Source organism: Paracoccidioides brasiliensis, assembly GCF_000150735.1.
Source record: "Paracoccidioides brasiliensis Pb18 unplaced genomic scaffold supercont2.1, whole genome shotgun sequence".
NCBI lineage: Eukaryota > Fungi > Ascomycota > Eurotiomycetes > Onygenales > Ajellomycetaceae > Paracoccidioides > Paracoccidioides brasiliensis.
In genome coordinates this window covers 740,658-768,472 of record NW_011371358.1, presented here as the reverse complement: position 1 = coordinate 768,472, position 27,815 = coordinate 740,658, and the positions used below count along the sequence as shown (strand labels likewise).

Below are 27,815 nucleotides of genomic sequence, written 5' to 3'. Positions count from 1 at the left end.
GCTAATAATAAGAAAGTGCTAGCTGAGCATGTTTCAATGCCAATCCAACAAAACATCTCTTATTCTAAACTACCCATTCCGACCCCCCCGGCCGCATCGCTATGCTCGCCACCTTAACATTAGTTATCCTAAACTAATCCTTCCGGCTCTCTTGAGCTTTAAAAATAGACCATTCCGCCACGGTCGCTCCGGTTCCATTCCCTGCCACGCGATCTACAACATTCAACGCCTGATTTCCCCATATGAACAATGTTGCGAAACGGGTGGCTCGCACAGGCTTGACAAGCGTCACATTTGTTGTATTGGAAGTGTACGGCACTATGAGGTTTAGGTCTGTCGTTTTGGGATTGTAAGGGTTTGAGAGAGTAATAGTGGGGAGAGTTGTGATGGTGAGCGCTCCTGGTATTGAAGGGACAGATAGGCCAGCAGCTGACGATTTGTTTTTGTCTGTTGTATCCTGCTGGGTTGACAGATTTAAAGGCGTATCATGCAGCACGACCGCAGCTGATTCGGGGGGGCTTTGAGCCCAGTCAAAAGCGAAGCCGCCAATTAATGCCAGAGTTTCGTCATTTGGGATAGAAACGGTTAGAGAAGAGGTTGCGTTCGCCTTTGTAGGTTGCCATTTTGTTGCGGCGGCGCCATCGACGGCTGCGATGGGGAATTGGCCCGGTTTGTACTCGTCTGGGGACGAGACGGGTTGGCACTGCACCATGTTTCCGGTGAAGGTGGCATGGGAGCCGATTTTACGGTTGGGGATGGTGAGTACGCCAAAGGGAGGGAGTGAATAGATGGTTACGTTTGACTCGGGTCCGACATGGACAGGAATGGAGGCGTTGGCGAACTTTTGATCTGCCTTTGGGAGGGGTTGGACATCTGACGATCGCCGGATGGTTGTATGCGTATAGTTCGACACGGCCTTGAGTGGCCAGCCGCGCCAGTAGAAGGTGCGAAAGGATAAATGCGGTATTTGAGGAGGTATGTTCGGATCTAGATGCAGGACAAAATCAGGGAGGAGACGCAAACCTAGGTAGCCGAATAGGGCGACTTGATTAGCCCCTCCGTTTCCAGTGAGGAATGGATAAGCCGGGTGAGTGCCGCCGTTTTCTAACCAGTTGTCTATCAACTGTTCAGAGAACTGGTAAAATGGGGCACGCATGTATGGGTCGTAGGAATACTGGGCATATGTGTAAGCGGAACAACCAGAGGGTGAGATTTCGTTGGCGACGATGGAGAAAATTGCGTATGTCATTCCAGGACCATCTGGAGATTGCTTCGCAGCGTACTAAATTTTTGTCAGCAAACCCACAGTGGTAGAATTCAGCTTGCAACATACATAATCCAGATCCCGCAGCTCGTTGTCCGGCAGGTAGTTATTCGTATATCTCAACGGAAACGTATTCAGGACAACATCCGCTTGCTTTACTAGGGTACTGCCATTCATGGTTGTGTACTCTAGGGTAACGCCCGCGACCTGGTCTCTCAACAAGAGTACATTCTCAGCCATTTCGTTCCACGTCTGGTTCTGTTCCAGACCAAACAGCTGGCGGAGAGAGTTGGCGTAAAGCAGCGACGTAGCCATCATGGGCAATGTGAATCCCCCGCCGTCAACATGATTAGCGTATTCGTCCTAATGTCAAGATCAGTTCAGACATCCCATCATACCCCGAGGGAGGTATATAAGAATAAATTGAATGACACTTACCGGGTCCGTCATGTTAGTAAGCGTCCATTTTGTCCCATTCCTCTCTAGGAGATCTGCATATAAAATTGCCATAGAATTGTAGATTGGGAACAGCTTCTCTTTAAAATACCCTGTGTCGCCAGTCGTCACCCAGTTATTGATCATCTGCAAACCAATATCGCCGTTAAGGTGGTACTGATAATCGAAACAGGGGCCGGTTCCTGTACAATTCCCAAACCGTCCGCTAGTCCATGGATAAATAGCTGCGCCTTCAGAGAACGTAGTCCGGTTCTTTGACGAGGTAAATGCAGTACGAACATTCTCAAGGGCTTGCCCATACTTAGCAAGACGGTAGTTTGTGAACGATTGGGCTGACTGAGGAAAGGCGGCTACGAGCCCTGGTTGCATCCAGATATCTGCATCCCAGAAGATAAGACCACCATATGAATCTGATGTCAAGCCACCAACAGAAACGCTGCCTTGATTTATCGGAGAGTTGTTGACAGCTTGCATTGCATTTTCACTAACCGTGTTTTGGAGAAGGTAAAACGGATTTGTGACGGATGTAATGGCAGATCCAATAATGTGGCTATCTAGAGGGAGCCAGCCCGTTTCCGGAAGAGTAAAGTTATCGACGGAGTGATCGGGGAAAACCGTAGCCCATTCACCTATGTGAGACTCTAAAAGGGTTTCGTAACCAACTTTGGCGGCATTTGCAGACGCGACCTTGGCCACTTTCCTTGGGTTCTCAAATCCATCAGAAGACGCTACACCCACGTATTTGAAGATGGTGACTTTCTGACCGGCGCGTAGCATCACATTCACGGCCTGGGCGATAGACGAGTCATTTGTGTGAACATACGGTAGATTCTCAACTACTTTCAACGAGGCCAGATCCACATCCTTCGAGCCAGCCAACGTGGCATAAATGTAACTCGTAACGTTGGCGACACCTACTGGGCTAACGGACGAGTAAATAGCCCGTCCATCCTCTCCTGAACCGACAAAGTGCGTCCTTACAGCTGAAAAGCCATCAATAACATTTACTACTTTCGCATATCCATCATCTGAGGGCGTAATGACAAGGCTAACCACCGCCTGGTTAACGTTCAACTTATGGGCGAAAAGTTGATAAGAGATGTCGAACGATATCTCCTTACCAGTCGGAGACCAAGTATATTCCCAGTTTAACAACCCGCCCTTCATATCCAAGGTTGATTTGAAATTTGAGATTTCAGTTGAGTTGACGCTCGCGTCAAGATAGTTGTCATTGCCTAGATCAAGTATCAAACCACTCCAATGAGGGACTCCGCTAATCACACTCTCCCCACCGTACTGATTCATCCAAGGAAAATTGCTGCCATTGGTTTCCGGCTGCAAATCGTAGAAGCCAGAAACTGTTGCGAAGGTTTGTCGGCGCGAGAATAATGGCCATCCATTTATCACATCCCCAGCAACAGGCTGGTCGAGTTCAAAAAAAGGCCCCACTGCCGCAACGTTGATGCCAATGTATCCATTTGCGACGGAGCCGCGGGATTGATAGTGGCCTTGGTCGAGATTTGTCGTTGTTAATCGCCAGTTCCTGTGGTCCCAGGTGACTCCTGGAAATTTTGTGGGGTAGAGGAATTCAGGAAAGCCTGAGTTCCGTTTTGTGATGGAGTCAGAAGAGATGAGGTTTTTTGCAAAGACGCGAGAAACTCTCTCTGTGGAAGGAAGAGCTGTTATGGTGGAGCATCGCAAGAGGAGCCACAGGAAACTCCATATTTGAAGCTGTCATGGAGTTAGTCGGAGGGTGCAGCGGAGCAGAGGAAAAGTTGATATGGCTTACATTGAACTGCATAGTTATCAGGCTCGTCCCCTTGCTTCCGGGAGGGCTTTTCATAGAAATGCAATAAATTTACTTCTAATCATCTATTTTATTGAAAAGATGCAACGACAATCTCCACTGAACCTCACACAAAACATCATCAGAAAGACAATGCCGAGACTGACTCTCGGAGGATAAAGTTGAAGACACTGAAATACAGGATGAGAACTGAGGAGACAGCCAGCTTTTGAACCCCGCAAGGGAAAGAGAAGGCATTGACAAAAGCAAACTAATAAAAGTAACTGTCAACATCAAATCCACCACAATTTCAAAATAACTTGTTGGAATAAACCACATTAGTCACTAGCAGCTTGGATAGGCAGAAAATTGAAAGAACTCGGATAATAAACGGGAAAAGCGGCGCAGATCAGTTTCCTGTGACGTAACCTCGTATCCCAATGTCAAGAATAATATTTTTGTGAATGCTCAGTGGGGAGAGATAAAGAATGTAAAGCTGAGTCATAAAACTTGGGGTTGAGGGCACAACTCGCAGATCAAGCAAGCTCTTGGAAATTACATTGAAAAGTCGGAGAAGGCGATGAGGGTTAATATCCATGGAACTACAAAGTACATACAGAGTTCGTTTATCTAACATTTTTTTCTTAGGCCCTAGAAGTGAACCTTAAATTATTGGAGGAATCAGAAAGCATATCTATTACCAACTTAAAAACCAGGATAAACCAATAAACTATATTAACTATAATAATAATATTCTAACTCAAAATTATCTACGCTCAACGACATCTATTTAAATTATATTATTACAGAGCTTATAGTTAAGTATGGCGTGAACTAGCTGATTGTTCACAGGCAAGCGGGCAGAATAATATGATTTTGAGCCTATTTCCGCTTTAAACCCTTCTTCACGCTGAATTCAGCAGAGAGATCTTGTATACACTTGCCTTTTTTTATTTTGGAAATTTATAGAAGATATATTTTGATTTTACTTCTTAATATTAGTGTTGATCATCTTATATTCAAAGTTGATAATTTGATTAAAGTCTTTTATCAATTCATGAAGAGGACTTTCAAAGTTGTTTTATTAGATTCTTGTTCTTAGTTGATGAAATCAATCACTGCTGAATCACTCACATCACTGAACTGCTCATTTCTCTGCAACTATCAGATTTTCTATCTCAATATTATTCAATATGTCCTTTTCTTATTGCTACAAAAAACAGTTGAAATTCAACAACTATAATAATTAAAATAAATATAATAAAATACAAAGAGTAATAATATCATACTCAAAAGCAGAATCAGTAAAAATTTAAGTATTAACTTTCATACTCATTAAAAATTAGAAGTTAATATTTATGATTTATATAAACTTATATCTATCAACTTCTAAAATAAAATATCATCTATATATTGCTTATCATTTTGAGACTGATAGAGCTTTTGAATAAATGATTAAAGTATTTAAAAATATTTTTTAAAGGCTTACAGTTATATATAAAATGTCTAAAATAATCTACTTTCATATATAGAAATTATCATTAATTATTGTAAGTTTACTTCAATAGAGATAAGCTCATTTTTTCTACTTTATAAATTCATTTTGAAGATATTCAATTTCTCTGATAAAATGTTTAAATTTAATACTACTGTAGTTTAATACAATCAATAGAGAACATTATAAATAAGCTTAAAAAAGTCTATGTGTGAGTTAACACTTTTATGACAAGAACTTCTGCAGGGTTTCCTTTCATTATATGAAGAGAGTGAAGTTTTAAACTATCATATATATGTGTAACGGGCGTGCTACCGAATACGGCCCTAGTATCTATAGAACGAATTCGTTAGAGAAAATAGAATGAAGGCTGGGAAGGTAGGCGAAAAGTTTTATACAGGTCAGAACGGAAGGATAATTCGGCTTAAGCAGTTTTGGTTACGAAAGGTTATCAACCAGGCGATAGCCTATCACAATATGCAGCCTCACGAATTGAGAGTATTTCTTGCTTTTTAAAGAGTGGAAATTGTGGGTTCAATATTTCTCTGTATTTCTATAGTTTCTTGCATTTTTATTGCGAATTGATGATGGCTTAATTGCACGTTGAAGTAATGGGGTTGAAAGTTAAAGATTATCAGTGGTTGGATTAGCTATCGTTGTTATTTCTTGCCGCTGTCTTGGCCTTAGCCTATTTATATGGGTTGGGGTGATAAAAGGGGAAAATATAACTATACTCATTTATCGTTCATGCCGGCCCTAATGAAATTTTTAATGGTTTAATCATATATTATCTAGTCTCCCTTCCCAGCAACAATGTGAAAAACTTAGATGGGGAAGACGACAACATGCTTGAAAGCGATATCATCTGCGGCTGATCGCCTGTTGACCATGGCAACTCAATAGAAAGGCTGCCTCTCCCATTCGTCTCTCCCAAATGCGAAGTATCCCAACCAGAAAAGTATAACTGCCGTAGCGAAAGGTGCAGCTGCGGAAAAATATGCTCTGGGTTGCGCGCATCCACAACGAATGCAAGAGAGCCCTGGGAGTATTGAAGTTTCCTCAGAGGATGAAGTGAGCTCGTGTCCGCCACTTCTTCTCGTAATAGTTATCCCATACGACAAATGATGGCACCATAAGCATGTAATCAAACATTTCAGGTGCACCTGCTCTCGTCCAGGGTTAGCGGGCAGGCGATCATCGTAACACCCTGAGGATATCAACATATCATAAATTGATAGAGATACAAAGTTCATCCAACAGGACTCGCCGTCTCGCCAGCATCATCAACTTGTCCTCCCGGATTACTGGATCCTTCCGCAGGGTGCCCACTTCGCCGTCGTATCGTTGATGCCCTATTCGAAGCCGCAATTGCTCGTTCACCCACAAAGTTCTCACCAGTCCACTGGGACTTGCAAAGCGGACACGTGTCCGCCTTCTGGCGGCGAAAGAAGTTCTGTGTACAGATATCATGGAGACGACCTGGGCAATGGCGTTGGGGACATCGTTGGCCCTACAGATGATCTCGTTAGTAAACCAGCACGTGCAAAAGAAAACCTATGTACCAGCAGCAGCAACGAAGAATGAACATACCACGGTGATAATGTCCTTACACGCCATACAGGTCTTAATCTTATCATTCCTGGGACCACCGTCTTCCCCAACATCATCATCTACATCATTATACGTCGCAATCAACCAGCCCCGCAACTCCATCAACCCGCGGTGACTGAGGGTAAAATATCCCCTGAGGCTCTCTTCAAACCACCCTTCCTCCACCAGCTTCTTCATCATATCTTCTGCTTCACGTAGACCCAGAGACTGAGCTGCACCAGCAATTGGGATCCCACCATTCATAGCGGTTGACTCGTGTCGATCGGCGGTAGTGGGTGCCTTGGCTAGCTGAGCGACCTGCATGGACGACACAGCCATTGCCTCTAGCCGCGGGGTATTGTATGTATCGAACATAGCATCAAGAACTCTTTTGACGAAGGCAATCTCATTGGCGTTGTGGGTGGTGGCTAGCTGGGTGAGTGGGTCGCTGGTGGTATTTACAAGCCCATAGATGATGGTATGATCTGTCTGATGCTTTGTAGAGCGAATTTCAAGATCGAAGGGAGAGATAGCAGTGTTGATGATAGCGATATTATTTGTTAGATCTGTCTGCGTAATGTCTTCAGGGAGGATGTCCTCGTTGTCTATGGGACATCATTCTCCATATTAGAGAACACTGCTCACGCCACAGTCATACCAAAGGAGGCGGGCCGTCAAGGGATGTACCTCTAGCAGAGAATATCGCAGCTAAAACAGGCTTTGCCTGCTCGAGAGTCATGGTTGAGCGAGCCATGAAGGCTTGAAGAAACGCGCGATGCGAATCATTGTAACTGTCGTCGTCCCTTGGCATCTTGACGAATGGGTTACACAGTTTAACGACTTATTGTCTGTGGGTTAAAATTTAATATGATTCTATCCGTAGGTGCCTAGATGGTAAGTAAGATTGCAGGTAAGCGGATTTGTCGATACCTGGGAGTATTGGTGTATTGGTGTATCTGAGAATGTTTATGTTCGACAAATCTTCAAAGTTATTTTCCAGAGACGCGAAGTTAAGTAAACAAGCGCCTTAAGGAACTTCCAACTTCCTCCGAATTAATTCCCAATTCCCACTACCTTTGTATTTACAAACAACAGGATATCGCAATATGCAGAATATACGAAGTACTACTTCAATTAGTTATTTGGATTCACAGGAATAGCCTATCACAGTTACGGATGTCGATTAAATAGGGGGATTAATCCGTCCCGTTTCTGTTAAACCTTCTTCACACCATAACATCTTAATCTTGAACCAATGATTCCCAACATATATACAAGTCGGAATAGTCTTAAAGCAACTCTACAGAGCAATATCAGACTACATACATAGTGAAGTCTATATCTTTGTCTTGTCTCCTCCCATGCCCTCTTCCAGGCCAAGCCCACTCACATCAGCACTCGTTTTGATTCCCCTCACCATCTCCGCCATGACTTTTCCAGTCCCCAACGACATCGAAATACCCCATGGACCATGACCCGTCGCCATAAACACACCCCCAGAAGGTCGAATCTCGGGCCCCAAAGCCCAATTCCCAACCTGCGCAACAATTGGACGCCCACTCTCCGTCCATGGTCGGAAACAGAGAGATTCGCGAATGATTTCCAAATCGTCAATATTCCCATCCCCTTCCTTGTCCCTGCTCTCCACGTCTGGATCACACCGTCCCATCAGTGTCACTGCAGCTTTCCTCACTCGAGACATTTTATCCTTCTCCATCATGCCATGAGCATCGCTCGCAAGTTCCGGGAGGGGAGTCTCAGAGCTATTTAGGCCGGCTAGGTATATCTCTGCTCCTGCACGCGAGAAGGCTTCGGGGCTAAACCCGCAGGAACGGGGGTGTGTAGTGAATACTGCATGCCCAGATCCGTTGTATGTGTCTCTTTCATGCGATAATGTGAAACGTGAAGAGCGTAGGAGGATAGAGTAGCCGGACAAAGAAGTAACAGGGATTCGAGTAGTGGAAGTCGGGAACAGGGTTTTGAAAGCTCGTGGTGTCCATGCACCAGCAGCAAAAATGAGATTTGTACATGGAATTGTCCATTGGACATTTGTGGTCTGATTGTGAAGCTTTACTCCTGTAAGAGAACCGGAGGCATGATCCTTGACGAGGGATATTGCCCGGGCGGGGTTGTGCACATGCACTCCGCGCTCAATGCATTTTGTCAGAAGGAATTGACACAGACGTAGGGGGTCACTAGATGGTATTCATGTATATTAACAACGCACAACTCAATCTCCAACAAACTCTCAAAAGAAGAAAGAAAATCTTACACTTGCGCCGCCCCTCTCTCATCACTAATTCTCTCCACAAACCCGCCCCTCTGCCTCGTCAACCAACACGGTGACGCATCTGGCTCCCCTTCCCTTTTCTCATCCGCTCTCACTGCAACCTCTGCCCGACTAGCTCCCTGCCGCAGCCAATCATGCCCACTGGCCGATATCTGACCATCATCATATTGTAACTGAAGCCCGACAGCAGTACTACGAATATATCCCCATTTCTCATACCCGCCGTGCTCGTGTGCAAGCTGCTCATGCAGCTCGAAGGAGAGGGCGCCGAGAGCTGCAAGCTCGGGAGAAAACCAATCCCGGGCAATGAAACCGGCAGCGTAACCGGATGCGCAGTCGAAGAGTTGGGTGCACGGGTCAATTATATGGATTCGTTGGCCCTCTGTAGATTCGGAAAGGTAGAAGGCGGTGGAGATGCCAATGATTCCGCCGCCTATTATTGCAGTTGACATCGTTCGGGTGTCTCTAAAACTTTTCGGGGTTCAAAGGGTCGAGTAAACGGGAACCGGAATCGTTGGTTGTCAGTATAGTTAGTTATATGTAAACTAGCCTTAAAATTAAACTCCAGCATCTATACTATTCAAGTATGCTGCTGGTTTTCTCGCTGCCCTCCTTATTTTTCTCACTACTACTCCTGCTGCTATTCGCCCTGGTCTTCTTCCTGCTAATCGCATTGCTATTCCTGCTCACAGGGATTTTCTAGTTGCTCCCCAGGGCCACCATGAACCTATAGCTAGGGCGAATTTGTGACTTCAGAATGTATTATACAGATCGGCTGCATTGTTTCAGAGTTGGGCAATCGTGAGGCATGGCAAATTTGGAGGATTCGGTGGATCTGCGCAGCATCGGGATAACCCGAGTCTTAAACCCTTTGAAGGGCCGTATCTTATCTTAACCCGCCACGAAACCACAGCATTCCGCTTGGATGCCTCAGACCCCAGCGTCGTATAGAATTAACGTCTATATATATGATATTAGGCATGTAATTAAGCAATCTCATCTTTCAGCCCCGCAGTTCAAACACATTTTCGTTGATCCCGAATCGGAATTTTCTCTGCCCGCCTCTCCACACCGATTAAAGGGGGTATAGAAAACGCCATCGCTAAGCAGGGCAGTGGAATAGCTTTCAATTAACCTTCTCTTCCGTTTGTAAACAACTTGGACGTGGAATTGAAAGCAGGTCAATCCCTAAAGGGTGTTGTCCTTTTTTTATTATATATATATATTATATTATATTATATTTTTTTTTTGACGCTCGTAACCTCGTTTTACATGTAGTTATTGGGTTTGGGAATTTGGTTCCCACATATATAGTTAAAACTGTACCAAATATATCTCCACCACACGTATTAGGTACTAACTCCAATTTGCACAGGCTCATTCAACCCATTCAATAAGAGTAAAAAACAAAAAAAAAAAAATTGCTACAAAAAAGGATATTTTAAATTCTAAATACACATATCTCCAAACCCCAAAGTCCCATTAGAAGGGAAGCACCGGCATCACTCCGGATAGTATAAAATGAAAAAAAAATGTCAGCCAAAACCATCATCATCACCGGCGCTTCAAGGGGAATCGGCCTTGCCATAGCACGCTACCTCCTCCAGTGCCCAGCTTCTCACAACCTAATCCTCCTTGCACGTTCGCAGGCGCCACTTCAACAACTACAAGAGCAATACGGGGTTAACCGCGTCGAAGTCCTCACGGGTGACTTCGCGGCCGGTTCTTCACCATCGCTGGCCGAAAGAGCAGTGGATGTGGCGCTGAAGAGGTTCGGAAAACTAGATGGGTTGGTTGTTAATCATGGGACGTTGGGACCTGTGACGAGGTTGGAGGATTGTGATTTGGACGACTGGAGGAAAGGGGTGGAGGTCAACTATATTAGTGTGGTTGGAATTGTGAGTCTTTCTCACTTTTCCTTTGAAATTTTTTGCCATTTGGTTTGGTGTGCGGTTTACGATCGAAAGGAAAAAAGGATGCAGGGAGAGGGAAAAGACTTTCTGTTATATTTGCTAACCTCAACTATCTCTAGGTAAAAGCAGCAATCCCGCATCTACGAAAATCCCTTGGAAAAATTATCTTCACCTCTTCCGGGGCTGCGACCTCAGCAACAACTGGATGGGGACTCTACGGCTCCACCAAAGCAGCTATGAACCATCTCAATATGACAGTGGCACTGGAGGAACCAGATATCACGTCCATATCAATCCGGCCAGGGATGGTCGATACAGAGATGCAAGAGGAGCTACGAGCGAAACATATAGACGTTCTAGGGCCCGTGCAAGGGAAAAGGTTCGTCGATGCTTACAAGGAGGGCAAGTTGCTCAAGCCAGAGCAGCCAGGTCATGTTATTGCGAAGCTTGTGCTTGATGCCCCGCATGCGTTGAGTGGGAAATTCTTAACGTGAGTGTACCTTGCTATCTCCAGTCCTCAAGTCTCAAGTATAATGCTGACACGAGAACAGGTGGAATGTTCCTGAATTGGCTGCCTTCCAAGACTAACTGATCGATCGATCGGTGGCATTGGATATCTAAAACTAATCTAGAATACCAAGTCAGCGACTCGAATCGCAGCACAATAAAAGCGAGAACATAGTTGACAAAGAAAAAAAAATAAATCAAAAGACATCAGTCGAAAGATGAAAATGGACACATGTATTAAGCATTAGATATCAGAGACACCTTTATATTTAGCATGGAGTGTATGTTTTAATCATTTGTCTCCAATTTAAGATGAGGTGGGTACCCAGGGGGGAGAAGAAGGAACTTAAAAATTCAATATGCAACCTACCTACGAACGATCAAAATATGTTTCCACATGCTTCTCGCTTGTGTCATCTGTCCTAGAACCAATTGTATTCAACTATTAGTAAAACCCCCTCCGATTTTCCATTCAAAACATCATCTCGAACAATGAACACAGGTGGGTAGTGAGGTTGTGTCAGAACGTAATCGCAGCTCTTCATTGAACATCGGCATTTGATAGTACACGAAATGATGCTCATCACAATAAATTCCGATAAACTAAAACACGAAAAAACATTTTGTTTTGTAAACGCATACAATCATCAGTGGATCAATTGATCATATAGAAAATTGTTACAGCCTCAATGACTGGACCAGAGGCACACGGGGAACATTGTGCTGCAAAATGGCAAGCCTAGATGTATCTGAATATTGGTATATTAGTAGTGATTCCCTAACGAAAAAAGGGGGGGAAACATGTGCAAATGACAGCGGTAGAATCCTCGCGCAGAAGGGAGACTAGGATCAGAAGTCCGTTTGGCTTGGACAGGTAAATCACCACGGGAGCTTGTGCTCGATGGTATGATAGGGGCGACAACAAAGTTCATCATGGTAGTTGAAAAGCAAGGAATGGAGAAAAATTATCAAACATACCATTATCAGTAGATGCATTAAACAGGAGGCATTATATGAATTTCTTCAAGTTCAGCCATTCGGTGTCGTGGGAAATGCAAAGAATGAAGAAAAGAGAAAAAGAAATTGTGTACGAAGAAGTTTTCCAAAAACAGAAATTTATGAGGTGAAGGGCAGCTTAGTCATCACAGAAAAGCGGTAAGTTTGAAGTTGGCACGTGACAAGGCAGAATAATTGTGACAAGCATCGATAAAATAAATGAAACCTCGAGTCACGATCTTCATGATCGGTACATATTTGCACCAACCCGACCTCGGTACTCGCCAACAACAACTGCTTTTCTTTGGTAGTACACTTAATCAGGGCCCTGAACTGATTGTTAGCTTTTATTTCTACATCTTAGATATGTCAGACCGAGAGTTTGGAGGTATTTATCCACTTAGCACCCCGTCTACTTCGATCTCGAAACTAACATTGACTGGTACAGGCAACGATGATCTCTCCCTCCCGAAAGGTACCTTGAACCCAAAATGATTGAACTCCTGTCTCGATATTGCCCCGTGCAAGCATTTTTACGCTCTTCCATTTCCTTACACTATTCTTTCAGCCACTTTGCATACAACCATTAAACTAACAGCCCTCTTAGCCACTGTCCAAAAAATAATAACAGAAATCTTACCCCCTTCATCGGGTCAGACTTTCGCAAAGGATGCGCGAGACCTACTCATCGAATGCTGCGTTGAATTTATCACGCTAATATCCTCGGAGGCAAACGATATCAGCGAGAAAGAAGCAAAGAAGACAATCGCATGCGAGCATATTGAGAAGGCTTTGACGGATTTGGGGTTTGGAGAGTATGTACCCGACGTGCTGGCAGTGGCGGAGGAACATAAGGAGCAGTTAAAGGCGAGTTACTTCTTTTCTTAAAAATAAAGAATTCATTCCTAAGGCGGTGCTGGGCATGAGATATCCTACCTTGCGTCCTTCTCTTCAAATTAAGTATACTGACTGACATCAACTACAGACCCGTGAGAAAAAGGTTAATAAGATGGAACAGAGTGGTTTAACTGAGGAAGAGTTGCTTCAGCAGCAGCAAGAGCTCTTCCGCTGTGCGGGGGAGAAATATAACGCTGGAGGCTGAAGTCCATGGGCAAACAGGGTTCTCGACTCCGTTGCTAACTTCCTAGGTATGTTGTATGTCCCTATCTCCTTTCCACTTTATCTCTCCTCATTTTTATGCCCAAAGCTAAGCTTCCCTCCCAGCACCAATATATTTAAATATATTTAACTAACTTACTTCCCGGACGGTATCAACAAATCACGATATAGGCGGTGTGATTGGCCCTCCACCTTCCTTTCCTTCTTGAAACAATACAGACTCCTGCTGGAGCAAAATAGCTGTCGCCCCATCGCGACAACAATGCCTATTTAGGTGCTTTATTATTATTTATTATTATTATTATTTTATTTATTTATTTCGTCCAACGACTGGGTTTAAACGAAATTGATGAGAACGTGATGAAGATCCGGGGGAATTTATTAGATGGGCGCCAAGGACCACGGAACTGGCTTTTTCGTTTTCATTTCTTTTGCGGGATGCTCACAGGCGTTTGGTATTCGATGTGTATATAGTAATGTGTGTACAGGAGTTCCTTTCACTGGTGTTCCGGTTGTTGCGGACCCTTTTTGCTTTCTATTTCAACTGGCTGCATGATGATTGATGATGGCATGGTATATTTTTTTTCTTATGCGTTTTTTCAATTCTCAACTTTAATTTCTGCAATGGAACGATGGACAACCCAGGTGTCTTGAACAATGGCACGTTCATAATACCATTCTTATTTCCATTTTGTCCGTTGGCAAACAGGCTAGCTAAATGAGTAACCTCACTTGTCTAGATGTAGCGGAAACAATATAAAAGGTGTTTGGCTAATAAACATAGATCACTCCTTGTGTATGGAGCTGGCCACCAGACGTTGTGCGAATGATGGAAGTGAAGAAGAAATTAAGAACCAAAATGGAATAGAAAAAGCCTATAGTTGATTAGCGCCTGCGAACCCAAAGCCGTTCCCATTCCGTGACCAATTTCCGAAATCATCTTTTCATACATTAAAAAAAGCCCCGGTCAAAACCAGAAAATTACTAAATTATAGAAAACATCACGGATCTGAACAAAACCCCCTAGACCCAATTACAGTACTACAATTTCACAAAGCACAATCGTGAATTCCCCCCGGTCCCGCCTCATTATACTCCACCCGGCTCAAAAACCCTTTGCTAAGCCCCTGGTCAATAACAAACACCACTTTTGCCGCAACTTGCGCGCCTAGAAACGTCGCCTCTTCCATACCAACATTTTGTCCGCTCGTCGACGCCGCTGTCCCGGGAAGCAACGAGACCCCATTTGCCAAAACAGCCCCTGATGATCCCGCCGCGCCTGCACCACTGGCAGCAACAACTCCACCACTACCAGCGGCGGCGCTACCCCCTTGATTCTTCCATTCCGGAAAGTATTCTGGAGGCTTGAGGAGGTGGATGGAGGTAGGTGTTTGCGAGTGGCCAGTTGAGCGGTGGTGGTGGGCACCTGCGGCGGCGTTGTTATTGGGATCGTTGGAGTTGAGGTGGTTGGGGGTTGCGGGGTTGTTGGCGTGAGTGGCAGCGACGAGGAGGGGGTTTACGCCATGGGCAGCTGGGTGGTGGAGGAGGCCTGGATTCTGGACATGGGCGGGGGTGTTTGTGCCGCCCGTGGGGAGGGGTGTGGACATTTGGGAGGGCAGTTCGGAGGTGAATATTGTGCCTGAGGAGGGCGAGAGGACGTATTTCTGGGTTATGGTGGCAAGAAGGGCTTGGGGAAATCCTGATTTCGTATATGGGGTAAGTAAACGCTTGGTAGTTGTTGTGCAGAGAAGATAGAAAAAGACCGGGACTAACCTTTCACCATGCTGCCATTTCCTAGAATGATGAACGAGTCCCATAGCTCGCTACGCTTGGGCGCATCGGGGACAGAAAGAATGGTGTGGTGGATTTGGGCAGCAAGTGTATCCAAGATACCATAATTGCCCAAGTCCTTGGATTTCGTCTCACTGGGTGTTAAGGCTAGGAACCTTTCAATGCCAACCTCAATATCGCGTTTCTGTCGAATATACTGGCTTGTGGTGTTTTGCGTGTACCCGTCCTTGGGCTCAACTCGAACAAACTCATGATACTGGAATGTTGCTTTCTCTTTCTTGCAGTTAGGCAGCCGGACTGGTTTACCCGTTGCATCAGTTGCCCCTTTCTTAGCGGCTGCCCGTTCTGCCTTTTCTCTCTCTCTCCTGGCAAGGAATTCGCTTGTGTTACCGCTGCTGACGATAGCCGCAACATCAAGAATGCCCTCATCCTCTTCCACGTCCCCTGCTCCATTAGTTGTTTCTCCCCCCTTGCCTGAAATGCCGATGCCAGGCTTCGCCAACTCCTTACTGGCCCCCGTTACTGTGCTAGACGTATCTGACAAATTTGGTATTTGCGAGGTAGTCTCCGAACTTCCCGGAAGAGGCACATTCGCGGGTAGAACTTCACAGATACTGCTTTTCTTCAGCTGCTCACACATATCACGTGTGAAACCCTTGGGGCCCAATAATTCCTCCAGCCGGTCCGTGATCGCTTCACCGCCACAGTTGGGCAATGCCAGTCCTCTGCCATGCTCATTGACAGCAAAATCAGTCACCGCAGTGACGTCTGCCTTGCCATGACCAATGTCGATAACGGTGGCATTCGCAGTACCGTACGCATAGCAGACAGCCAAAGCAGAATCCATTAGACAGAACGCTGGAGTCTGAAATTTCTCAAAAACAAACTGGGTGATTACCTCGCGGTCGCGTGCGGTCCACACTGGCTGTGCAATAAACATGATGGGGGTATGGAAAGGCGGGCTGAGGGTTTTGAAGATGTGGGATAGGAGGGCAAAGAAGCAAGGCCAATCGACTATTTCGCCGTTTTGTATAGGATACACGGCACCTTCGTCTGATGTTGGATCCTCCTCGTATGCCACTTCTTCCTCCTCTGGCTGCCCAGACAGCGCAGCGGTTTCCTCCTGATCATTTTCAGTGCTTGGTTGGGCTCCGTCTTCTTTTCCATCTTCTGTTTCGCCTCCTGCAGTTGCACCTTCAGCCGTGCCTTCAGCCTCAGCCGCATCTTTCATTTCAGTATCCTGTTTAGATCCAGCGCTCTGATTTGTTGGCGCATTATTTGTCGCAGTGGGGTCAGCTGTGGTAGCGGAGGTTGGCGCAGTCATACTTTTTGTAACAATCTTCTCGCGGACTTTGAACGGTTCCCATTCTCCCTTCTTCTCAGCGGGGAACATGCGAGTTGGGAAGCGGAACTTTGCAGGCGTGAAAGATTCAGGTAGACCTAATTGCGCCAGGGTGGTTTGTGAGCCTGGCGCAATGATCTGAATAGTGGAAGGTTATGGTATAAGCTGGAGCTCACTAAAGAACGTTTTCACAAGGAGGCAGTGTGAGCAGGCTAGGATAGAAGTAGTACATACCAGGATGTGTTCATCTTTGAATGCCGGCATGGTGGGCTGGCTGTGCTGGGAGCTGGTTCAGCAGGTTGAACTTGCGATTTGCTCGGTGTTGTTTGGTTGTTGTTTCTGACGCGGACAAAAGAGAGATCTAGCCGCGATCCTTAGGGTGGGCCGAGAAGGGTTTAGCGCAGCAGACATAACGGGACAAGCACGAATACAAATGAATTCACTCAACAACATAACAATGTGATAGTTATGCTATACCTATTACTGCATATAGATATGTACATACTTACCTTTTGCGGTATCAGCTTAGTTTGTCAAACAATTGATCAGAATCATCAAGAGATCTCCATCCTCCTTGTCCCAAAGAGAAAAAGAAAAAGAAAAAATTCACCTTTAAATAATGAATGAGCACAAGTTGATAGGCATACAAGTTTCTATATATTATATTACATCAGTATCAAATTGAAAACCAATACGACAACGATTAGATACTGTACATAAATGCAGTGTATGTACGTACATTACAAATGAGGGGGTATCATTTCATAAATTGAACTGCGCATGCAAGCCCTACCTCGCGGCAGGGGTGTTAGGCTTGAAAAAGGAACGCTGAATAGAAATAAGAAATTCAAAGCAGAACACACAGGTTGTGGGGGGGGGGCTAAGGGTTCATTATCACATTATCCGGGAACGCATTGGCGATAAAAGATAGAATTAAAAAGGCAATTTGCTGATAAGGTTGTGTTAAATCTATAAACTTGCGGAGGATTACTTGTTGCCTTACAGATAAACTGCAAGCAATCCAGGTATGAGAGCAGTGCACGCAATGAGCGCTGTGCGCCAATTCAAGACGCCCCTGCGCAGAGTGGCTACGGAACTCGAACTCCCTGGTGGGACAGCAACCAAATCGTTGCCCGTGCCTGGAGTTCCGCTGCCGCCGTTGCCTCCACTGCCACTGCTACCGCTGGTTGGCTCTGGTGGATTCGTCGCGCTTGCTGGGGGATCATACGTTGCTGTGGCGGTGTAGGCACGGAAAGAAGACGAGGCATCCGCAGAGTCGGATCCATAGAAAGAAATGACACTTGTTGTGGTGGTGGTCGTGGTTCTTCGAACTGTGATTGAGGTGTAGAATATGACTCGGTATGTCCTGTCAGGGGTTAGCGGTCTATTGAGTTTTTGCCTTCTGCGTCTTCAATGCAGATGCAGACCAGCGGATGGGAACGGGAGTGGCTGGTAAAAAGAGAAGGGCACCTACCAGGTTACCGTCCAAGTATAATACCCAAAGCCTGAACCACCACCCAACGTCCTTGTCTGAATCGGCGGGTAGGTGATGGTTTTCCTGGAACCGCTGCCACCAGAACCACCGTTGGAGCCGCACTGGCCCCGTGGGCAGCATCTAGGGCTGTCGTTGATTAACCAACACTCATACCCGGCATTACAATGCCTGCCAGCCGTGCGACAGCATTCCTCGTTAGCATCAATACAGCCGTTATGACAGCATTTCCGTCCTGGTCCGCAAACAATGCCACCGCCGCAGCAACTCCAACTTAGCGAAGGGATGCAGGTACCATCAGAGACACAGCAGTATTGTGAGCACCTTGCCGGACAGGCGCGTCTCATCAATGATTGTAGATCTCCAGTCTCTGGAATAGACATGCTATCAATGACGTCTCTTGTGCTCAGTAGGACACTGGGGGAGTCGGGGACTAATTGGCCGGCCTCTAGCGCAGAGGTAGAGGCGGAGAACGCGAGGAGCGCGAGATTTATGAAGTTGGTCCATGAAGGCATGCTTGCGTTATGTGCTTATCAACGAAATATCCTAAAAAAGAGTGGGATATCCTTGAGATGGCGTTTTGAGAAAACTGAAGAAAGCCGATATAGAAGCAGAATGGGGTGGGAGCTCCCCATTTTAAAAGCGAACTCGAGAACAAACGGGAATCCTTGAAGTTTCCTTCATTGCCAGAGAAGCCTAGCTTGGAGGCTAGGCAAGTTGCTCCCGCTTGAGAAATTTGGCGGATTAAAAATGAATACGAGAATTTGATGTCGATCTACGAAGACGGAAGCAAAAATTTGATAGCATCCAACCAATCAACTGCCCGGCGTGCATGGGCACATTGCATGTTTTGTGTAGATGATACGGTAAACGTAACCCGATATAGGGGCTCAAAATACGATGATTCAATGAAAAGAGCCGATATCAACTTTCAGTTCTGGCGCGAGGTTAATGGCTCTGCCGATTGGCTTCCACAGAGTTGCAACTTGCAGGCAACTGTTGCCTCGTAGTTGGGAGATACTCCTGTGTGCGGCACAGGGCATCAAAGAATCATTTGAATTTCTTACGGAATGTCAAGGATAGTGGATTGCTTAGCGCGGCTCCGCTTTTGAGGCTCAGACCTCGCTTCGTGATGACTCGCGAAATTTATATATCACTGGGTTCACTGGAATGTTTATTTCAACGTCTCTACTCCGCTTTCTAGACAGCCGTCGTATCCATATACAGCGTTTACTTGACCCCAACTGCGACCGCCCATGACAGCAGCTACCCCGGAATTAAAGGATACTCGAATGCATTCAGCAAAGCCGAATGTTCAGATCAGGTGTGTGCCATGAAAGACGGAAGTCGTCTGCACGTTGCAAACATAATCCCATGCTTCCATACAATTAAGAACCCCGCGGCCTTGGAAAATTAAGACAACCAAGGAATGTCCGCTTGTCATTTCCTTCTTGCTGGTAGTTTCCCCCTCCTCGTATCCATTCTCGAGTGAACGTGTCTGTCAAAGTTGGCGTTGTCAAATGGCGGACGTGAGCGATTCTCTCCAGAACTTAATGCCCCAGCACGCCAGTTTTGATACATTCCTCAAACACTACCTGAACCGAAATATCTCCGCTGATATCCTTAGCAGCTACCGTGGTCTCGAGCCGCAGAAAGGCATTGGAGATGACACCAGCCACCTATCTTGAATATCTTCCAGAGAGTTGAACATCTGAAAAAGGGCTGTGACTTCGCTGCACGTTGGCTCCGGGGCCGGATGGGACAAAGTACCAGTGAAAGTACCGGCGAAAAGGCTAGGAGGGACGAGCGATGGGGAAAGAAATATCAGAGCCGGCTTGAAAGCACGAGAGGCAGAATAAAAGACATAACAAGGCCAGTCGCCGGGCCCCCGCAGCGAGAAGTAACGCGCGAGGATCCAGCTCAAGCGTAATATTCTGGAGCGATACCGACCGGAACAGCCGGTAGTAGACAGCCTGCGGCAGCTCTCCGGAAAGGTGGTCGACAAGGACATGAAAAATGAACTGGTGCGGTCAGAGTACAAGACGCCCGAACAGATGATCGTGACTGACGCGGTCCTAACGCTGCCACCAAGGGTCCCAGAGGGAGAACTGCAGAGGCAGATCGCCGCCATCCACGGCGTCAGTGTAAATTGTGGTGCTGAAGAGTATCCCCTCTGCCGTCGGCTTGTCCATGGCTCCAGCCGCATGCCCATCGCTGTGAAACCGACGGCCTTCAAGGCGGAAGTGATGGGCCAGCCATAATCAAACAATGTCCTCGAATCGGCCGTTCGAGCAGTCCGAACGGAACCGGGACCCAAAATATGCTCTATCTGTTTGCAGGACACCAAACTCATGCAGGCAGACCAATTTTATTCATTCCCTGGACCAGGGAACTTGACTAAACATTTCCAGAGGCGGCATCTGAAGAAGTTCAAGCTGATGGATTGCAATATCTGCGATGTGGGCTGAATATCCGAATCATCATATTCATAGAAACCTCCCGCGAGTAACACTTCGCAGACAGTCGCCAGAAGGTTTAATGAACAGCCGGGGGGTATCAAAATATAGAAGAATGGATTCAATAATCTCTCATGTTTCAGAAGCCTCCCCAAGCCAGACACCTCTGCTGGCCGGCAAAGATGGAAAGAAGAGAAAGAGAATATATATGATATTTTCAAGAAGCTGCCAGTACGCCAATTACTTTGAATTTGTATCTTGTGTCCGTAATCCACATGTGCCGACGTGAGATCAACTCCCTCGCGCCATCATTCCCCATATTCACCCCGTAGATCTCTTCCATTTACTCTCGCACTTCATTTGCTAATATCTCTTGCAGGAACCGTCGTCATTAAGAGCATCAAAGGGAGCAATTTTTAGCTTGTGTCCAACCCAGACGCCCTTACAGCGTGTTCCCCTTCGAGGGTCGCTGCAGCGCAGTATGTAAGGATCATTAGCTGAACAAAAGGTTCGAGAAACGATTACGTCACCGAATCCAAGAGCGTCGATGAACGGGCCATGAACATACTCCGGATTTCGTACGATTTTATGTGAGATAACAAACTCGCGAGTCGTTAAGTTCCGCAGAACTCAGGGCCTATTGACTTGGTAGAAGAAAGGTGGTCTGGGATCAGCTATCTCAAGTACATCATGTGTCAACGATACCGATTAACTAAGTTAAGTGCATAACTACGTATGATATTCGGAAAGCTAAAGTTGAACTCGCACTCTTGGGGGTTTGTCTAGAGCGGACTGGGTCCACGCAAGCAATGGAGGTTCCGGTCCACACTCCTGAGAACTCAGAAAAAAACTTTATTATGATGGGTTTGGCCAAAGGTGTCGACAAGCGAGGCCGAGACCAAAAAAAATGCTCTCGATGTCTAGGAAGCCAAAAATAAGACAATGGATTTCAACTGTCAGAGAAAGATATGATATGGAAAGATTGTGCGAAATATGATCTGTTTTGTGCCTTGGCGATCGCACGTTTAAGGAGGGTGCTGGGCATGGTTTATCATCGTCACTGTCAACTATGAAACGGCTATTTCCCATAACTGGTGGAAGAAGAGGTTTTGCGAGAAGAAAATCAAGACAGGTAATGCAGCCACCACAAAGCAGGTCAGGAAGCTCTTCTCGCTGACAAATGTTTCAGACCCTTTTCTCCATCACATCATGCGACGAAAGAGAAAACTGGCTTCGTGAGTTACAGCAGAAATATTGAGGCTCGCCAAAAAAAAAAAAAAAAAAAAAAAGCGGGAGAGGTCCACATCTCGGTTCCATCGCGGATTGCCCTGCTGGGAATCTAGAGACATTGTCATAGAAAAGTTTTAGTGAACTTAGTCCAACCAGTGTACATATCTGCCGTTGCGGAAATGTGTTTATGCAACAAAAAGCAGAATAATTGAATGCTGTGAATAGTGGTTGTGATTTGTTGGAGTGAAGATTGATTGTTGACACTTTACACAACAGGGTGCTTGACAGTTAACTGTTATTGCAAGATGGTCTAACAGTATGTGACTTCTTAACTACCACTCAGCTTTATCCTTCTTCGGATGAAAGGCTAGCTAGCTTGTATCTATATACACTAATCACGTGCGGTGGGGCTGCCCAAGAAAATTTGTGCTCAACAATTTTTTTTGTGTTGGGGCTGGTGTAACAGTTGCTCCTGGGCACATACATGCATCTGTCCTAATGCCTCCCAGTGCAAGAGAATAAATCATCCCAGCACATAGTTATTTCACCACTTGCTGAGACACACCATATTTAAAGATGCTTTTATACCAACAACTCCACAAAGTAGCCTCCCACAGTTAAAGTATCATTCCAATGGCCCTATCAGAAGTCCATTGTTTGAGTGTTTCCAATTACTATATGGGATTAACTAAAACCAGAGCTTTCATGGCTAATATGCTTCAACTACTTTCTGGATCAACACCACTTACTGAACCACTTACTCACTGTAATAGTCTAATTTAGTATGCACCAATTAAAACAATGTAGCTTCAACCTTCATATAGTTAAAATTCAGCATATATTCAGTAAATATGAGTGAAAATCAACTTATTTTTGACTACTTTCACTATTCAAAATCAGGAATTAAGCCAGTAAAGAGCTGCCAGACCGTATAATGTTTCTTATACAAGTCTAAATCATCATATTACTGATTGTATGAACAAAAACACTTTCAATTTAAAAATGATGAAAATTATATTGATGTCTAGAACTAATGATCTGTATAGTAAAGTCAAGAAAGTCAATTAGAAGTTATCAAATAGAGTTTTATATCACATGAGTAAAGTGATTCAAGTAAGTAGCAGAAAGTTGATTGAAGTATGTTGATTAACTAAGTTAACTAATGTAATTTATCATCTAGTTAATCAGATCATCTAGTTGATTAGTCTTTCACCACTCAAAGTATTTCAGATGAAATTAAGCAATGATCAGTCTTTCATCACTTAAAGTATTTCAGATTAAATTAAGCAATAATTATATATAGAAAGTAGTAAATTATATTAAGAATTATTTTCTGCATGCTAAGAGCATGTATAAGTAGTATGTTCAATAGTCTCACATATACTACATTGTAATACTATGCATTTTTATAATTGAGAGTGAGCAGCTCAATCACTTCTTCTTCTCATTGACCCTTCATATGTGATTCAAGCCTTCTTCAACCCTCAAAGCACTTTTTTGAATTATATATATACAGTTTGTTTCTCACTTTCTTTTTTATTTTGTATTTGCAGCTTTTAGTTCTTTGACCTTCTGCTTTAAAAGTGCTATTCTATGTATAGTCATTTAACAGCCCTTGACAAGCTGGCTTAGAGCCTGATGGGTAGAACTGGGTGAACTCTATGTATAGTGTTTGATATATCTTCTGATCTTCTCAGCCTGCTGCTTTAATTGGTATACATTATATGGTATGACTATGGCCTAGAAAGCTTGAAAGTTATAAGAAGTTTCAGAAGAGATGAATATATACATTGTGATATTAAAATATGAGAGAATCTGTTCAGAATCATACAGAATCAACTCAGCAATTCTAAAACTGCTCTTGATTTTGTTTTCATTCAAGGCCTGTATATGAGCAGTAGAATATAGAGTCAAAAACATCTTTTTGTCAATATAATTAATTTTAAACTGCATCTGCTTCTTTATCAGTTATCTGTATGCTGTTTTCAAAGAGGAGAAGTAGTCAACATTTAATGGCTGAAGAAGATAAGAGGAATGAGCTGGCATGTAGAGAGCAATAATATTGTTTTTAGAGTAGAATTAGTTAAATTCAGCTGAAGTATGACTTTCATGTTCATCAAGAATCAGCAGTCAGTATTTGCTCTTCATATGAAGTAGAGTGTTTTTGTTGAACATCTTCTTCAGTCAATATAGACTCAGCTTGTCAGTTGTTCAGTCATTATCACTAGCTTCAATGATCTAGTTGCCTGGCAGCTCTTTCATCTCATATCAACAGAATTAATGCACTTTTTCTTTGAGAATGATTATTATATGAAGAGTTCAATCTGTGATATTAATTTCAGCAATAACAGTTATCTATTTTTGATTTTTAGATTGAATCAGTTTTAAATGATTGATTCTTTCAGACTCAGTCATTATTCTAACAATGCTAATAACTTTCATCTGAAATTTAATTTTATTAAAGTTATAGATATTATCTTTCAGAATTTCATACTTTGTAATAATATTCTATACAAGTCTGAATCACTCACAGATAATCTCAGAATCCTCATATAAAGCTCATTGATAATCATACTTGCATGAAAACTTGAATTTGAGCTTAGAATGATGATCAATAAATTGATTAACTCAGTATTTGCCAACTGCAAATAAAGGTTTGGCCTTAATGCTAGAATCTCAGTTGACAAGAAAAAGATTGACTATTTCTCATATAGTGCATACTTGAGAAGATTAGTCACATTCATTCATAAATAGAATTCACTATACAAGAACTGATTCTTCAGTAGAGGATAATTTTCAATTGTTGAGTTGAGAATTCTTTCATATTATATAATCATTCAATTGATTCTGTAAGATGCTAAAAGAAATGCTGTACAAGTCTGCAGCTTTCTTAATACTTGAAGTTTGATCTATTTTAATGTTTGAATAGTCAAAAGAATCTTTTCTTTTTGAGTAGAATCTTGAGAAGGCTATAGAGTGTGTATTTTATTGATGTGAATGCTAGATGTATATATGTTGAATAAACTGATTGACTAGATAATCTGATTGACTAAATGATGAATTATATTAGTTATCTTCTGCTGACAAAGTATTAATCATGATGTAATTCAATACTGAATAGTGAATTCTCTTTAAAAAATCTTTAATATATTATTTTTTTATGTTTTTTATTCAAAAAGTTTTTATCTCAATAATTTTACATTCCGTTGACTATTGTTATATATAAATCAAATATATATATATCAAAAATATAAACTGCAAAGATATATAAGATTTTTGAATATATTCTGCATATATAACTTGCTGATATCAAATAATGCTTAGAAATAGATACAAATGATCATAAATTGATAAAGATTTAAAAGAAAATTCTTTTTAAGCAACTATAAAATGTAGATAAATGAGAATTTATAATCTAATTAGATTTCTATATGAAATAATATTAATTTTACTTTAAATATATATTCATAATTTTATTATAACTTTCAAAATCACTTAAATATCTAGATTTATTTAATATTATTCTCATTTATACAGCTACAATCATAGTATATATTATCAATAGATAAAATAAAAAAATTTAAAAAATTCTAAATTAATTATTAAAAATAAGATATAAAGTTTATTTAAAAATTAAAAATTTATAAAAATATTATCTGAGACTTTGATAAGATTAACTTGATAATAAAATTTTATATAAGTTTTAAAATTATTAATATAGTTAAAAATAGTAAAAATTATATCAAAAATTATTTTTTAACTATATATATAACTATCACTGTTATTATTTTTTAATTAATATTGATGATTCAAGATTTTACCATTTTAGATATGTTAAAACACTCATCAGTGTCATGACTGTTAGGGTGTGAATGCGAGCTGCATAAGGAAACTCTCTGCGTTGCTAACTGCTATATAACGGAATACAAAGCTTGATGGGATGAAAGGGGGACCCGCATGGTCACGTGGTCACGTGATGAGGGTTAGGCCTAATCGGGCGCCCGGCCTCGGTTGGGCTCAGTCGGGCGCTGAACCTAACAATGACTCAATTAGAATCAAGATAAAAGCTTCAATTCATCTATTTAACTAGAGAGCAGTGATGTGAATACTAAACTGAGAATTAGAATGTGAAATGAACAAGAAGCTGAATATAAAAAGATAATTGAGAATTGAATCAGATTAATCTTTAGAGTAAGTGAATCAATCTTAATTCAAATTACAAGCAGTTGCATTATATTATTACTTTTTAATTTAATAGTTGTTCTCATGCAGCTATATTAAAGCAAGAAAAGAGGAAATTAAAACATCAAGCTTATCAGTAAATTAATCATCTTAGCTATTCTTCATAAGAATCTTATATGTCTTCTATATTTCACTAACATCAGAATTATCATCAGACTCTTCTTTAGAGGCTGGAATTCATTTGACAGTTTGATATCAGTGATAGACCTTTAAATTATTATTATTCCTCTTTTTCATTTATGATATATTCAGTCAGCAACTATGACATCTATCTAGTTAAACTAAAATTTAACTATTTTACTAATCTAATTAATATATAGCACTTAAACTACATAGTTATAAAATTTTATCTTAAAAAAATATAGTATTTAATAATCTTTTAATAAAAGATATATTTATAGTTTCAATTTTAATTCAATCTTTTTATTAATTTAAATTAAATAAATAACTTATCATATAACAAAACATATAACTTAGTATAATATAATATAAAACAAATCAATATAATTCAAAATAAAATAATACAAACTAATCTAAAGAAAATGTTAATAAAAGTAATATTGAAAATATATTCTCAACTTTTATAGATTAAATATCAAATTCATTTGAGATTGAAGTTTATTCTCTAGAAGTAATTTTTATTTTTTTTTATAAACTCAATTAAAAACTTTCTTTCTAATTTAGTATTAAATAGAAAGATGATATTTAATTGATTAATTAAATGTTTTTCTTTTAATTTATTATTATTATTCTTTATTTAAGATGTATTTAATCAGTAACTATGATATCTATCTAGCTAAAACTGGTATTTAATTATTTTACTAATTTAACTAATAAATAGCAATCAATCTACGTACTTTATAGAGTTTTATCTCAGAATAATATAGCATTTAATAATTTTTTAACAAAGGACATATTTATAGTTTTAATTTTAATATAATCTCTTTTTTAACTTAAATAAAACAAGTAATAAAACAGAATATAATAAAACAGAATAAAGCAAAATAAAATAAAATAAAATAAAATAAAATAAAATAAAATAAAATAAAATAAAATAATAAACTTAATATAAATAAAATCTTAATAAAAGTATACTTGAAAGTATTTTCAACTTTTTTATTAAATAAATATCAAATTTATTTGATATTAAATTTTATTCTCTAGAGGCAATTTTTATTTTCTGTATAAACTCAATTAAAAACATTTTTTCTAATTCAATATTAAATAAAAAGATTATATTTAATTGATTAATTGAGTATTTTTCTTTTAATTTTTTTTTTTATCTTATTGTTTAATGAGTAATTCATCAGTATATAATCTGTACTTTCAACTATATTATAGAAATCATATTTGTAAAGTTTAAAGAATCTCTAAATCTTTTCATATATAATTTAAAGTAACTATGTTTAAGTTTTAATTGTATTATGAAAGAAAATATTTTCTTTCTGCATTTTATTGATATAGACTTTCACTTTGATTTTATTTCATATTTTGCATACTGAATACTTTTCTTCTTCTTTTTTTACATCTTTATTCATTTATCAAGATATAATTTTTTTCTTTCTTTTAATATATAATCAGAATATAGTTCTTTGAGTCACTTTTTGAGTTTCAGTTTCAATCTTTGCTAAAGTCTCTTATACAACCTCGCATTGCCGTTGGGCATCGCTACAGCTTCACACAACGAATTTTTTGAAATTTCAAACTATCCAGCGCAAACGGCGCCTCAAAGCAGCTGTTGATCTACACAGGGAAGAGCGCTGCAGCGTCAAAACGCAACGTCGATTCAAACAGCTCCGATTGCCAACCGCGCATGCATGCCCAGCTTGTGTGTGATTCAACAGTC

At 41.8% G+C, this 27,815-nt stretch overlaps 8 protein-coding genes across 8 annotated transcripts; 3 read left to right on the top strand and 5 right to left on the bottom strand.

Annotated features, from left to right (window-relative positions):
* Window positions 1-133: 133 nt before the first annotated feature.
* Window positions 134-3,521, bottom strand: PADG_00224 (alpha,alpha-trehalase ATH1; the record flags this gene model as incomplete). The annotated part of the gene is made up of 4 exons (XM_010757957.1): window positions 134-1,282; window positions 1,334-1,627; window positions 1,703-3,451; window positions 3,510-3,521. 4 exons carry the CDS (start codon window positions 3,519-3,521, stop codon window positions 134-136), a joined length of 3,204 nt encoding a protein of 1,067 aa, XP_010756259.1.
* A 2,729-nt stretch (window positions 3,522-6,250) lies between these two features.
* PADG_00223 (uncharacterized protein) lies at window positions 6,251-7,402 on the bottom strand (the record flags this gene model as incomplete). The annotated part of the gene is made up of 3 exons (XM_010757441.1): window positions 6,251-6,511; window positions 6,592-7,196; window positions 7,279-7,402. 3 exons carry the CDS (start codon window positions 7,400-7,402, stop codon window positions 6,251-6,253), a joined length of 990 nt encoding a protein of 329 aa, XP_010755743.1.
* A 525-nt stretch (window positions 7,403-7,927) lies between these two features.
* Window positions 7,928-9,333, bottom strand: PADG_00222 (uncharacterized protein; the record flags this gene model as incomplete). The annotated part of the gene is made up of 2 exons (XM_010757440.1): window positions 7,928-8,786; window positions 8,864-9,333. The coding sequence occupies 2 exons, from the start codon at window positions 9,331-9,333 to the stop codon at window positions 7,928-7,930; spliced, it is 1,329 nt and encodes a 442-aa protein (XP_010755742.1).
* Window positions 9,334-10,413: 1,080 nt separating this feature from the next.
* PADG_00221 (uncharacterized protein) lies at window positions 10,414-11,382 on the top strand (the record flags this gene model as incomplete). The annotated part of the gene is made up of 3 exons (XM_010757956.1): window positions 10,414-10,779; window positions 10,914-11,284; window positions 11,346-11,382. 3 exons carry the CDS (start codon window positions 10,414-10,416, stop codon window positions 11,380-11,382), a joined length of 774 nt encoding a protein of 257 aa, XP_010756258.1.
* A 1,158-nt stretch (window positions 11,383-12,540) lies between these two features.
* PADG_00220 (uncharacterized protein) lies at window positions 12,541-13,399 on the top strand (the record flags this gene model as incomplete). The annotated part of the gene is made up of 4 exons (XM_010757439.1): window positions 12,541-12,685; window positions 12,746-12,772; window positions 12,905-13,134; window positions 13,283-13,399. 4 exons carry the CDS (start codon window positions 12,541-12,543, stop codon window positions 13,397-13,399), a joined length of 519 nt encoding a protein of 172 aa, XP_010755741.1.
* Window positions 13,400-14,465: 1,066 nt separating this feature from the next.
* On the bottom strand, window positions 14,466-16,813 carry PADG_00219 (uncharacterized protein; the record flags this gene model as incomplete). Its single annotated transcript, XM_010757955.1, has 3 exons — window positions 14,466-15,115; window positions 15,190-16,687; window positions 16,784-16,813. 3 exons carry the CDS (start codon window positions 16,811-16,813, stop codon window positions 14,466-14,468), a joined length of 2,178 nt encoding a protein of 725 aa, XP_010756257.1.
* A 735-nt stretch (window positions 16,814-17,548) lies between these two features.
* PADG_00218 (uncharacterized protein) lies at window positions 17,549-18,556 on the bottom strand (the record flags this gene model as incomplete). The annotated part of the gene is made up of 2 exons (XM_010757438.1): window positions 17,549-17,915; window positions 18,024-18,556. 2 exons carry the CDS (start codon window positions 18,554-18,556, stop codon window positions 17,549-17,551), a joined length of 900 nt encoding a protein of 299 aa, XP_010755740.1.
* A 1,241-nt stretch (window positions 18,557-19,797) lies between these two features.
* Window positions 19,798-20,302, top strand: PADG_00217 (uncharacterized protein; the record flags this gene model as incomplete). The annotated part of the gene is made up of 2 exons (XM_010757437.1): window positions 19,798-19,941; window positions 20,000-20,302. The coding sequence occupies 2 exons, from the start codon at window positions 19,798-19,800 to the stop codon at window positions 20,300-20,302; spliced, it is 447 nt and encodes a 148-aa protein (XP_010755739.1).
* Between the last annotated feature and the right edge of the window lie 7,513 nt (window positions 20,303-27,815).